Below are 14,037 nucleotides of genomic sequence, written 5' to 3' on the forward strand. Positions count from 1 at the left end.
TATGAATAGGAGAATAGGGTGCTGTTGCTTTTCTTCCCTCTCCTTCTTCCCCAAAAGCCAAGGGAGATGACAACATGGGTACAGCTTGTTAATCCTTTCCGTCAAACAGACCGGGGGGGGGGGGTAATTGACATTCAGGGTACCTGCTAGAGAGTCCGCTTCTGCCCTGGCGGGAGGATGGTCTGCTGCTGCTTCCATCTGCATGGGAATTAAAATTATTTATTTAATGTGTATGTGTATAAATTGCCTGGCTGCCAGTTTAGGCAACAGCCAAGGGATGCCAGAGCCCTTGGTTGCTGTCTCTGTGCTCCTCAAAGTGGTTTTTGTTGGCATTTATTTACTTATAGGCTGCTTGCTCACTTCCAAATTGGGACTCAAGGCAGCTTAAGAGATCTTAAAACGAGTACAGCTAAAACACAAAGACATATGTAAACACATCCCAAAAGGTACTGTTAAATTTTAATAAACTAGCGTTAGAATTTAGGCCATTTAAAAACAAACCCATTTAAAAGGTGAAAGTCAGTAAAAACAGCTCTCTGTGAAGAGCTCTTGCAAATTACAGTAGTTCCTGACAAAATAGAAACACAGTATAGTGGGTATATAGCCTCTCCTGGAGGTTCCAGAAACCGGGAGCAGCCACTGAGAAGGTCCTCTCCTATGTTGCCACAAAATGCACCTCCGAGGGACCCATTCCATCTTCAGATCTCCTTCATGGGCTGCTCAGATTTCCATTTTTCCACCAGGAGTAGCAATGAAAAATGTTGCTGAACTATGGGAGCGGCCCTTACCTCCACCATCCTGATGCCATCCCTAGCTCTCCCTGAGCAGAATGGGGAGCTTTAGCCTTCCCTATCACTGCATGGACATGTGTGTACAAGCTGTCCAACTACACATGAATGTGTGTGTGCCTGTCTCTCTGTGCATTACATGATCTTTCCCACCCACCATCATTCACTGACATGAGTTGTGGCCCTCAAGAGTAAAAAAAAGCTGTACATTCCTGCAACAGACAAGTCAGATACAACAGTAATAATGCCCAGAACATCAAAGCTTCTTTAAAAGCTTACACACACACACACACACACAGAGAGAGAGAGAGAGAGAGAGAGATGGGATGGTTATAAAGCCTCTTAAACAATTCAGGGGCCAATTTATCAGGGGATTCTCACCATCCATTGTGAAGACTTGAGCCTTCTTTGGCCTGAATCCAGTTCTGAGCCCCTGCTAGAGGAGACCATTTGAATCAGTGGAACTTGTACAAGTCTCGAGGCACCTTTTTCTCAAGGATGCCCTAGGGCTACTCTGGTTAGGACTGGGAATGGGATGTAGACCTTTGCTGTCTATCTACAAAAGCTCTTTTCTTCTGCCAGCTCCCATCAGCTGCTCCTTGTGTGCTTTTTCTGCTTTCTTCCCCAAAGGAACACAGTCGAACTGAGTGAGCCGGTGGGTGATGGCAGTCAAACATTTGTGGGCACACAAACATACTGGCTTTTCCACTGCAGCACTAAACCTCGAGTACAGAGGGACATTTGGGACACCATGGCTTCATAGGAAATGTCCTGTGCTGTGTCACTTTGAGCTGCGTGGGCCAGAAAAATCATAGAGCTGGAAGAGACCGCAAGGGCCATCCAGTCCAACCCCTTGCCATGCAGGAACACAAATTGATTCTCCCTTATCCGGCATTCCAAAATCCAAAATAATTCAAAATCCAAAACCTTTTTCATGGGTGGCTATTATTATTATTATTATTATTATTATTATTAAAGTTTATTTATACAGCGCTGTAAATATACACAGCGCTTTGCATAATGACAGTCAAATACAATTAAAAGCCTGCCTATGGCATACAGTCTAAAAACAAAACAAATAATTAGAACATCTTAAAATGATAATAAACAGTAAATTGTAAAACAAAACACCTTCAAACACATGTTTGATGGTAAGGAACATTGGGTATTGCAGTCCAACAGCTGGAGGGCCACAAATCTAAAATAGTGACCCCTTTCCTTTCTGATTGTTCAGTGTACAGAAACTTTGTTTCATGTGCAAAATTATTCAGAATATTATGTATAACATTATCTTCAGGCCACATGCATCAGGTGTCTATGAAACATAAATGGATTTTGTGTTTAGACTTAGGTCCCATCTTCAAGATATCTTATTAAGTCTATGCAAATATTCCAAAAATCCAAAAAAACTCTGAAATCCAAAACACTTGCACCCCCAAAGCATTTCAAATGAGGGAGACTCAACCTATATCTCAGATAAGGTTTCCAGAATGAAAGCTAGAGAGGGCTCCTAGCCTTATAAAGGTTGGGTAAAAAAGGAAATTTCAGCAAGTGTGGTTTCTTATGCAACCGGGGAAGAACAGCTGCTGAAATTCCCTCTCCCGCTTTTCATTCCAGCAGCCCTGTCTACCAGCCGTTGGTTATCTTTATGGCTGAGACTATAAATCCTTTTCATTAGCTCATTGTTTTTGTAGACTGTCCTGGTTTTCGTCTTTTCTCGCTCTCTGCTTTCTTTTTCATTGCTGTTTTCAAGAGCTACTGGGATCTGAGACACTCTCCAATAAACAAATAATAATTTGTTTGTTATTACTGAATCATTCTAGCAATTATAGTTATTACTAAATTGTTTCTTTAAATGTTACCTGAACACCCCCCTCATCTTTATACTTATTTAATTATTCCACTATAATTTCCAAAAACCCAGTAACACCACAAGCACACAGTCATGATAAAACCAAAAAGCAGCAAAAACAATGAAAACAGGTGTATTTACCTGACACCAGTCTGACTACCTTTGGTGCCAGGTGAAGACCCTTTCGGTTTTTCCAGCTCTTTTAGCAGTAGTTTTAATAACAGTTTTGATCTTGTCTAGCCTGACACTGCCCTGGAGAGCTGTTGCTACTATCATTGACTAGTAAGCAACAAGGGGTTGAATGGACAAAGTAGACTTGCACTATACGGTCAGCCCTCCTTATCCACAGATCTATGGATTCAAACATCCAAAGTTTGAAAAGATTCCAAAATATATAAATTCTGAAAAGCAAGCTTTGATTTTGCCATTTTATATAAGGGATAACATTTTATTATCCATTGTATTTAATGGGACTTGAGCATCCATGGATTTTAATGTCCACAGAGAGCCCTGGAAGCAAACCCCATCGCATGCCAAGGGCCCACTGTACTTCCTAGTTGCTATTCTGTTTTTCCTTATTTTTATATATGCACACGCAAACACATAAAGTAAACCAACATAGACAGACAGACAAACCTACCCACCCACACATCATTCTTATAAATATATAAATTTACAGTGCTCTATAAATAAAGCATTAATAATAATAATAATAATAATAATAATGTGTACACCATTTTGCTTTTGATTGGATTATTTTTAAATCTTAGATTTGTTGGCTGTTTTTTAGGGTTGAAAAACAGGACAGCAGTGCAAAGAATCTTTTCCTTTTGGGGGCGGAGAGGTTGCTAAACTGAGGAAATGTGCTAATTGCTTAGGAATACTTCTCTCTTCTGTGTCAGTATATTAAAATCCACAGCAGATGGGTCTTCAAATAGATTTAGGTTTGCCACTGTGTTTTTAATAATTTCTCCCAAGAGCTGGCCCTTGTTCTCCCACTCCTGCCTACAGCAAACGGAACCTGAAATGGTGCTTCTCTCAGCCTCAGACCCCCTTCTGCAATATGGGGACAACAGGATCGCTTTGAGAGAATCCTTTATATGCTTAGAAAAGTAAAATATACATTTAGATTGATATTGTTATTCTTCTACCTGGGCCTGATGTGGAGAGCAAAATTGGGATTAGGAAAAGCCTCCATTTCCATCCTTTTTATTAAGAAGGATTGGGGGTTGTCAGTTGGTTTCTTTCTTCTATCCTTCTTAATCCTGCCATTACTGAGGGTTCGGGTTTCTTGCTTCCCATCCCTCTACAGTATTTCTTTCCCCCTCTATCTGTTTTTTGTTGTCGTTGTGTGCCTTCAGGTCATTTCTGACTTACCCTAAGGGACCTGTCATGGGGTTTTCTTGGCAAGATTTGTTCAAAGAAAGTTTGCCATTGCCTTCCCCTGAGGCTGAGAGAGTGTGACTTGCCCAAGGTCACCCCGTGGGTTTCACAACTAACCTGGGAAACAAAGCCTGGTCTCCAGAGTCCTAGGAAGTTATCACACGGAGGCTTACCTTCACTAAAACGTGGCTAAATCATTAAAAAACCACGGCAGTGTGATCCCCAGTCACGCTTGTTCCCATGATTAAATTGTCATGGAGGCGTCCTGCTCCTCTCCCATCATCAAAGTGTTGGCGCAGCAGCCATTTCTCCAATAACGGGATGATGGGAGAGGAGCAGGACGCTTCCATGACAATTTAATTATGGGAAACAAACACAATTGGCAATCACACTGTTGCAGTTTTTGAACGATTTAGCCATGTTTTAGCAATGGTGAGCCTCCATGTGATAATCGCCATAGTCAAACCACTATGTTTCTGTTTAGTTGGATCTGAGTCCTTTTACTAGGCCCTTCTAGAGGAGGTCCATGGAATCAGTGGTTACTTGATAAGTCAGCATTGACTTGGGGCTAAATGTTAGGTGTAAGCTTCAAGATCTTTAGAGCCAGCCTGACTGTGCCTGGAAATGGTATCCGTCTCTCTGCTCTGAGGTGGATTTTTGCAAAGTAAATGGGCAATTAAAGCAACAGATTGCCTCGGGGATTATAGTGCAATATATTCCTGCAGTCACTGATGGTTGTCTTAGAAGGAGATTGCTGTGGTCTTCTTCACCTGTTGAGCACAAGAGTGTAAGTGACCCCTTCTTTCTTGAAGCACTGTGGTGTCACAATGATTTCTCATTACACCATTTCCCTTTTCAGATTGTCTGATGAGATCACCTTCCCATTTTCAAGCCTGTTTCTCAATCCTTCTTCCTTTGTTGAGAGACTTGCTAAATTGGAGAATGTGTGTCAGTGCAAGAGACAGGGGAGAGGGGCAGGGGATGGAAAAGGGAGAATGAAATAATCTAAGCAGACAGGGCTGTCTTTTGCAGTTTTTCTTGAAGAAATCTGGAACAAATGATTGAAGATGGGTCTTGGGAAGCGGGGGGGGGGGACTTTTGAGCAAGTGAGAAATAGAGATCCTACATCAATGCCCATCTTCAGCTAGGAGAAGGGCAAGTGAAAGAGATCCCACAAAGACTGGCAGATTGGAGGGGGACCCCTCCGAATCTGTGTGAGCCTCTTTTTCAAGAACACAAGAAAAATTGAATCCATTGGGAGGCAGGAGTGGCCGAGGGATTCCAGGCAGATCAGCCCAATTGTACTGTGTAAGCAACCTGAACCTATATTTGGTGCAGCAGTGAATTTAGAATTTGGAGACATATGCAACAGATGCCAACCCTGAGCTCATCTGATGCAGTTGCTTGGAGCTGGAAAACCCATTTGAACTGGCTTCCTTTCAGGAGAGGGAGATGTTAGTGAAGATTCCAGGCAGTGGAAGGTCAAGCGTTGTTTGGAGCTGCAAGGCATCATTACATCAGAGATGGGCAAAGTGCAACCATGAGTGAGACACAGCCCCCCACAGCCGTTTTTATGATCTTCAGGACCCTGCCAAATAGCCTCTGTGGATGGGGGCATTTTCACTATGCTTTAGACCAAAGAATGGCCTTTTTTGAAATGGGAAATGAACAGGAAGTGACTTCTGCTCACTTCTTTTTAAATGGGCCAGATTGCAGTGGAAGGCCGGTTGGCCCTTTGCTGCCATCACCTTTGCCTTTGAAAATAATGAGGAACCACCTGATCTCACTGGAGGGAGCAACTCAGATAGGTCCCAAACCCATGACACTGAGATCCTTTATTGCAATGTTTTCAGTATTTGTACAGTTGCCAAAATGCTTGAGTGGGATTCCTTCACCAGGGGCAATTGGATGTTGCAGTAGCTGGCTCAAAAGGAACAGAAACAAAATCATAATAATCTCAAAATATAAACATACCAAAAATGTAAAAACAGCAGAACAAGATAAACCAGCTAGCATCACATTTTAAAAATGCTCGGGCAAATAAATTTTAAGCTGATGCTGAAGGGAATGTAGTATCTGATCTTGCCAAGCATTTTGAAGGTGAGCCTTCCAGAGAATGAGAAAGGCAGAGTTTCTTGTTCTATTTTAGCAAGGTCTTGCTGGCCATGCAAAGAAGGAGCAGGCAAAAATTGCACCTTTTGTGGAAAGCAATGCACAAAATATGTCCACTTTTTTTCTTGAGCAGACCAGCCAGAGATGGATGCACTTGGTCTACTGGCCTACAGCCGTACTTCTCAGGCAGAGCTGATGGACTGGCAATTTTTATTTATTTATTTATTTTAAAATTGCCTAATGTGCCAGAGACCAGCAACATACTTTTGCTCATTGGGTATAACTCTCTTAGAAATTCTCCAGGGACTGGGAGCTGATGGCTTGTGGAGTGATACCGGTCCACAGACTACCATTTTGAGTATCACTTCTCTGTAGCAACCGTCCCCAACTTGGGGGCCTCCAGATGTGTTGAATTGTAGAACAGAATCAAAGTTGGAAGGGACCACAAGGACCATCTGTCCCAACCCACTGCCATGCAGGAATACACAACTAAAGCACTCCTGAAAGATATCCATCCAATCTCTGTTAGAGGACCCCTAAAGATGGAGAGCCCATTGCCCATCAAGGCAGCCCATTCCACTATGCAAACAGCTCTTCCAGTAAAAAGGTTCTGCCTAATGTTTAGATGAAATCTCTTTCTTATAATTTAAGCCCACTGATTGCATTCTGGTCTCTGGAGCACTAGAAAACAAACTCACTCCATCGTCTATTATTTATTTATTTATTTATTTATTGCATTTATATCCCACCCTTTTCAGAAAATGGGATCTATGTGACATACCTTCGGATATTTAAGGATGGCTATCATGTCACCTGTCAGCTTCTCTTTCCCAAGTTAAATATCCCCAGCTCCCTAAGTCATTCCTCATAAGGTTTGGCATCCAGACCTTTGACTGTCTTGGCTGCTCTTCTCTGATCTTCAGCTGCCATCATTTGGCTGGGGAAATCAGAGGTGCTGAGGTTCAACACATTGCCATTCTCGAGAGTGCCAGATTGGCGAAAGCTGTCCTGCAGCAGGCTCTTGGTTCTGAAATGGTTCCTCTTGTGTGTGTGTTTGTAACTGAGTCAGCCTTTCCAACATCTTGATATGTGGGTGCGTGAGAGTTGAAATGTCTTGTTTCCAAACTGGAAGAGCCTCTTCTTGAAAGTCAGCTCATCTCACTTTGCCAATGTTTTCAGCCAATGTTTTCTGGATGTTCACTTTTTCATTTTAGTCCCCGAAGTGCTATCACTTTCTGGATCAAATAGGATGCAATGAATAGTCCTGATGTACTTTTTCCTTGTTGTATTATGATGGTGGACTTATCTGATTTTCCCAAGCACTCTGTGAACCTCAAACTGTCCAGTGCAACTGCTCAAGTCATGCTCTGTGTTGTGGTTTCAAATCCAGTGAATAAAATGAATGAATGCTTTAAAGAAGTTAATAAATAAAATGCCAGCCAGAATAGAACCAGTAGGTGAGAGTGATGGGCCAGTGACCTGACACAGTAAGGCACCTTCCTGTGCTAGACACCCAGACAACTGCCTGGTTGCCTGGGACAAGCAAGAAGGACCTTCCAGTAACTAGAATTGTTCCTTTTGAGCCATCTTAGGCCTGTTACAGACTGCCAAAATAAAGCTGCTTCAGGTCTCTTTGGAGGTATGCTGTTTAAATGATGCATGTATCCTCAGAAGCTGCGCCAAAGCTGCACCCCAGTGCTTAGGAATGGAGTGTGGCTTTGGCACAACCTCCGGACTCTTAGGACCCATGCATCATTTAAATAGCATACCTCCAAAGAGACCCGAAGCAGCTTTATTTTGACAGTCTGTAACAGGCCTTAGATTAAGTAGGTAGGGTCTTTCAGAATGGTCTTTTTACAAAATAAATAGCATTCACCTATTCTGCTGCAGCAGCATCACACTACTAATTCAGATTCAATTTACCATCAACAATAATCCCAAGGTCTTTTTGAGTGTGTGTGGATTTTTTGGGCTATGTGGCCATGTTCTAGAAGAGTTTATTCCTGACGTTTTGCCAGCATCTGTGGCTGGCATCTTCAGAGCCTTTGACTTCACAAATCCCAAGGTCCTTTTCACATGTAGTACTTGTGAGCCAAGTATCTTCCATCCTATACCTGTGAAAAGGTCTATACATTTTCACAGGTATAGGATGGAAGATATTTGTCTCACAAGTACTAGCATTGTGATGCTGCAGCAGAATAGGTGAATGCTATTTTAATAGAAGCGGCGTTTCCAAGTCAAAGAAAGTAATACTCCTTTATTCTACACTGGTCAGGCCTCATTTGAAATCCTGCATTCGGTTCTGAGTATCTCATTTTAAGAAGGATATACACATGTTGAAGCAGGCTCAGAGAAGGGCAACAAGGATGGTAAGACTTGTGGAGAACAAAACATAGGAGGAAAACTGAAGGAGATGGTGGGGATGCTTTAGCTGGAGATCCTGCATTGAGCAGGGGGTTGGACTCTATGACCTCTGGGGGAACTCTTCCAAATTTATGATTCTATGATTCAGTTGTTAAATCCTATACTTGAGGAAGGTTGTCCTCCTGGTGTCAGTACTGTGCCTTCCTGGTTGGCACCAGGTGAATGCTTCCTTTCTCTCTGCATTTTAGCACATTTGATTTGAAAACTTGAATGTCTGGTGAATGCTATAACTTATCTGGAGTTTCTAGGTTTCTGGGCTATTTTATTTTTAATTTGGGTGTTTTGTTTGTATCTACTTCTTGTAATCCTTCATGAAGATGAGCAGAAACATAACTTTAACTTCTTCATGGTCTCTGTGATTCACATCAAATTCTTGACACCTGTCCAGACCATCTTCTTCCGAAACGTCTAGAGCTAGTTCTCCTTGGCTGACACACACACACACACACACACCGCACCACAAATGCTCATTTGTAGTTCTTGCTCAGACCCCCCCAGTTCTATTTCATCCACTGTTGTGGCCGCAGCATAAGGATCTTCACTGCATTAACTGCTTTTCTTTGGCATCTTTGGCATCTTGGGTTATGGCATCTACAGCGTTTTTCAAGAGGTGTGTCTCCTGTGGTAAGAAGATCCCCCATTCAAAGTGCCTCTGTTGCTTGAGGGAGACCCAAGTTGTGAATAAGTGCTCCTGTTGTAGAGCCTTTCCCCACCAGGACACTTCAAACAAGTTTTCACATTTGAAAGCCCCTCTTTGAGCGCCAATACTGCTGCCCTTGCTGCCCAATGGTCTGCACAGGCACAGAGGAGTGAGTTCACAGGTGACCACCCTTAAGAACCACAGTTGCAGGTAATCAGCCTGCATTTTGTGATGATTTTACTGTAAAGCCCTGGCACTTTTCTACTGCAAATGTAACCTAGAAGTGATCTAAACCATGAGTGGAGAATTGCATCTGTGTGGAAGGACCCCAAGGCCACAGTGGCACATCTCCAGAAAGCTAGTCATGTCACTTCCAGTTTCATTTGTGGTGAAAATTGGCCATTTTTCTAGAGTTGGTTGGTTGGTGGGTTGGTTTTGAGGTCTTGTGAGGACTTAAAGTAAGAGAATTGCTGTGTTTTCGAGCTGTTTTGTGGTAGTTTGGGGATAATATTTCTCCTCCTTATTTGTTTGTTTGTTTGTTTGTTTTGTGGGAAAAGGTAGGTTGGGAACTTTTAAAAGGGGGTTGTACCCTGTGGGACACACTTTCCCTATTCCTGAACTGAACAAAATGGATGACTATGTCTCACAGTATTCCTTCTATGGCAGAGTTATTTCATCTCCCTAGGTCTCTGATTGCAAAATATTTTAATAATAATAATAATAATAATAACAACAACAACAACAATAACAATAATTTTATTTATATATATCCCGCCTCTCCCTACAGATTGAGGCGGGAGAACAACACAGATATAAAATTACAAATAGTTAAAATACATTCTCATTGTACAAACAAAAACTAAAAACACATCAAACCTGTACATGTGCAGTATCAATGTCTGAGTCCTCACCGTAGTTCCGAGTGGAGTATCGTCTTAAGCTGTTATAGCAGGTCTGGGGGATAGGCTCACCAAAAGAGATCCATCTTAAAGGCATCTAAGGTGGTAATAAGACGGACCTCCTCTGGCAAGCCATTCCACAGTTTGGGAACCATCACCGTGAATTTTCCCACCAGGAACGCATGGTCTATTTAAAAGGGCCTTTGGGTGATGGCTAGTGACAAGCGAGGAAGAATAGCGACAGAGGGGAGATCACAGCATCTAAGCCAGCGTGAAAGGCTTGGAGCTGGTTGCTTTTTCAGTTTCTCTCCCAGAAAGGTTCCATGATTTACCACTGGCCTTCTTTTTCCCTTCAGTTCGCCTCTGATCTTGACCAGATCTTGCCATCGCTGGAAAAAGCCGCCCAGTTGCCACCGGGCCTCTGTGGATCGGAGACAGCCGAGAGTGGTGGCATCGCCATAAAGTCTGAGATCCTGACCCCTTCCCTGCAGCCTGCCACTGCGGCAAGAACACCCGCTGGGATGAGCTGTACGTACTTTTCTTTGTGGGACAGTTTCCTTAGTTTTCCATTCACTCAGAGCTGGGGCTTTATCTTCATGCTGATGTCTGCATTTGATAGACAGGAGCCTTGGTATGTGATATTGGCATGCCAGAGAGGCCAAGTGTTGATGACGGAGGAGACAAACAAAGCCAAGTGAGAAACAACAGTTCAAGAGATTTAAATTAATAAATATGGGTACTCTGAGAACTCTCTTTTTGCCTTGGCTTTGTTTTTTCCCTGTGTTTTCACTCCTCTTCTCATCATCCCCCCCCCCCCCCAACACAAAGAATTAGGGGATGGTGAAAGATTTCTTTCCAGATTCTTCAGCCATTTATTAATATTCCTATGTGCCTTAAAACAAATCCTAGTTTATGACGACCCCATCACAAGGGGTTTTCTTGACAAAATGTATTTTGCTATCATATACCTCTTAATGCTGTGAGAGTGTGACTTGCCCAAGGTCACCTAGTGGGTTTTCATGGCTGAGTGCGGATTTGAGCATGCTCTCTCAAAGTCCTAATCCAACACCAAACCACCTACACCATGCTGGCTGTTGTCTGCAACTGTTCTCATCCCTTTACAAAAGTAAATTCAGTTTGCCAGTGTTTGGATTGGCATTACCATGCATGTGGGCTGAGCATGGATCCATTAGGGGCCACCAGTCAAATTGGTTCCATGGTCAGAGACCTCTGTCTGTCAATTGCAAAAGAGCAGAAGAGGAAAACAACCATGCCCTATGAGGAGTGACTGGAGAAGAAAAGGTTAAGAAGTGATATGATAGCCCTGTTTAAATACTTGAAGAGATGTCATATTGAGGAGGGAGCAAGCTTGTTTTCTGGTGCTCCAGAGACTAGGACCCAGAGCAATGGATGCAAGCTGCAGGAAAAGAGATTCCACCTCAACATTAGGAGGAACGTCTTGAGAGTAAGGGTTGTTTGACAGTGGAACAAACTCCCTCGGAGTGTGGTGGAGTCTCCTTCCTTGGAGGTCTTCAAGCAGAGGCTGGATGGCCATCTGTCAGGGATGCTTTGATTGAGATTTCCTGCATGGCAGAATGGGGTTGGACTGGATGGCCCTTGCAGTCTCTTCCAACTCTATGATTCTATGATTTGCCCTCACGTCTTGTTGGTGGCCCTTCCACCAACTTATTGGCTGCTGTGTGAACAAAGTATTGAATCAGATAAGCCTTGGTCTAATCCAGCATGACTGTTCTTATGCTCAGAAGTTTTTATTACTTGCATCCCAAGATTACAGATAAGTGATTTGTTTGGCTAAGTGTAGACTAGAATCTGCCATCTACTTTTGATCTTGTTCATAAGCTTCAAGAGTGCCGTTTTGTCTTAAGAGATTAACTGGAGCATAGAAGCAAAATCCTTTCAGTTGCATGGAATGAATGACTTGACCAAGAAGACAGGCAAGTTAGTAGAATCTTCCCCTGCATCTCATTTATGGACATGGCAAAGATGGAAAGAATATGTCCCACCTCTCACCATTCCCTTTCTTGCCCTCAGCTCTTACATTTATATCTTTTCTTACTTATGTAACAGAGGGTTTAAATAAGTTTATACAGCAGTCGCACATGCTAATTCTTTCTGCATAATAACACTGTTCTGAAGCTGACTTGGTTTCAATAGCTTCCTTCAATGATTATTACAAAAGTGCCTGACAAATTTTACAAAGTATTATTACTAATAGGTTACAAAATGGAGCACTCCTAAGTTTAGGAGATCCTAGTACTAAGAGGGTGGTGCATATATTGTAATAGATTCTAGGTGTTCTTTTAATGTTAAGCTACTATTTTTAGAAGGTGAGGCTTGAATTGAGGCTCTAGGAACACCGAGATTCTTGTTAATAGGGTTGATTTGGAACACAGGTCTGCTTTGAGGAAGTAGCTTAGGTTTTATTTATTGCTTTTAATCATTAGGTTTTTAAATTTGTTTACATTTTATGGATAGTTTAATGATATTTTTAACATTTTTATTTGATAACTGTTACAGACCATGTTGGGGATGCTTTGATTGAGAGTTCCTGCATGGCAGAAAGGAGTTGGACTGGATGGCCCTTGCGGTCTCTTCCAACTCTATGATTTTATGATTCTATGATTTTATGATTCTTCTGGATTAGGGTCTTTTTTACACTGCACAATTATAGCACTTTAAAACCACTTTAATGGACAAAATTCTGTCCTGTGTAATCCTGGGATTTGCAGTTTGGTGAGGCAGTAGATTTCACTGGCAGAAATCTTTAAATACCTCATGAAACTGCAAATCTGGGGTTCTATAAAATGGAATTAAACTAGTTAAAAATAGTACCAAAATACTAAAATGGTACAGTGGCAAAGAGACCTTGTTGATGTTGTTGTTATGTGTCTTCAAGACATTTCTAGCATAGAGCAACCCTATCACAATGTTTTCTTGGCAAGATTTATTCAGAGGAGATTTCCCATTGCCTTCCTCTTACGCTGAGAGAGTGTGACTTGCACAAGTTCACCCAATACATTTCTCTGGCTGAGTGGGGATTCAGACCCTGGTCTCCCAGAGAGAGATCTGGTTTTGTGGGGGCGGGGGACACCAATCCAGCTACTGTGAAGGCTTTGCATTCAGACAACCTGATAGCTGGTGGGCAGTGGGTGCAGTTGTGAGTGCAGTTGAAGTCAGCATGGACTGAACAAACACAAGAAAGTGGTTGGGGCAGACTTTCTATGTGATCTGCCAGCTGGGCAGATCCCGATCCCCATGCACTATGAGTAACCCATTTTTGGCATGGTTCCTGCTGCACAATATACGTCCTGTCAGCACTCTGTTGAATTCCCAGCCCTTAATCTCTTAAGCCTATTATTAGTTTGCCAAAGATTCTCTCCTCCTGAAGACTTCAGTGCTGGAGTGGCAATTGTGGGCTGGACTTAAGCCCAAGATTCAGGACAGACAAAAGAAAGTACTTCTTCACACAGCGCATAATTAATTTACAGAATTTGCCACCGCAAGACACACTGATGGCCACCAGCGTAGATGACTTTAAAAGGGGATTATACAACTTCCCAGAGGGCAGGTCTGTCAGCTTTTAGAGAAACTGAGGTAGGTCTGACTTGTGGCTACTATTCACAGAGCTTGGGAAAGTTACTTTTTGGGTGATAGCTACCAGAATCTTTCAGTAAAAGTGGCCTCTAGCCATTCCAGTTGGGAATTTTTATCCACAAAGTCACTTTTCTAGATTTTCATAGAATAGAATCACAGAATCATAGAACTGGAAGAGACCCCAAGGGCCATCCAGTCCAAGCCCCTTCTGCCATGCAGGAACTCTCAATCGAAGCATCCCTGACAGATGGCCATCCAGCCTCTGCTTAAAGACCTCCAAGGAAAGAGGTCATTGGGGCCAATGGAGCCCTCACTCTTCATAGG

At 42.6% G+C, this 14,037-nt stretch overlaps 1 protein-coding gene across 5 annotated transcripts in view; it reads left to right on the forward strand.

Moving 5' to 3' along the window:
• The window catches only part of NCOA1 (nuclear receptor coactivator 1), a 401,716-nt gene that overhangs the window by 347,656 nt on the left and 40,023 nt on the right, over positions 1-14,037 (forward strand). For all 5 annotated transcript variants that reach the window (XM_089528750.1, XM_089528749.1, XM_089528753.1 and 2 more), the window contains one exon: positions 10,455-10,626. In XM_089528750.1, the coding sequence (XP_089384876.1) occupies positions 10,455-10,626 (172 nt within the window). The remainder of the gene's footprint in view (positions 1-10,454; positions 10,627-14,037) is intronic.

The sequence above is a fragment of the Sceloporus occidentalis genome, unplaced genomic scaffold, assembly GCF_023333645.1.
Source record: "Sceloporus occidentalis isolate IW3139 unplaced genomic scaffold, rSceOcc1.0.p SCAF_6, whole genome shotgun sequence".
Taxonomy (NCBI): Eukaryota; Metazoa; Chordata; class Lepidosauria; order Squamata; family Phrynosomatidae; genus Sceloporus; species Sceloporus occidentalis.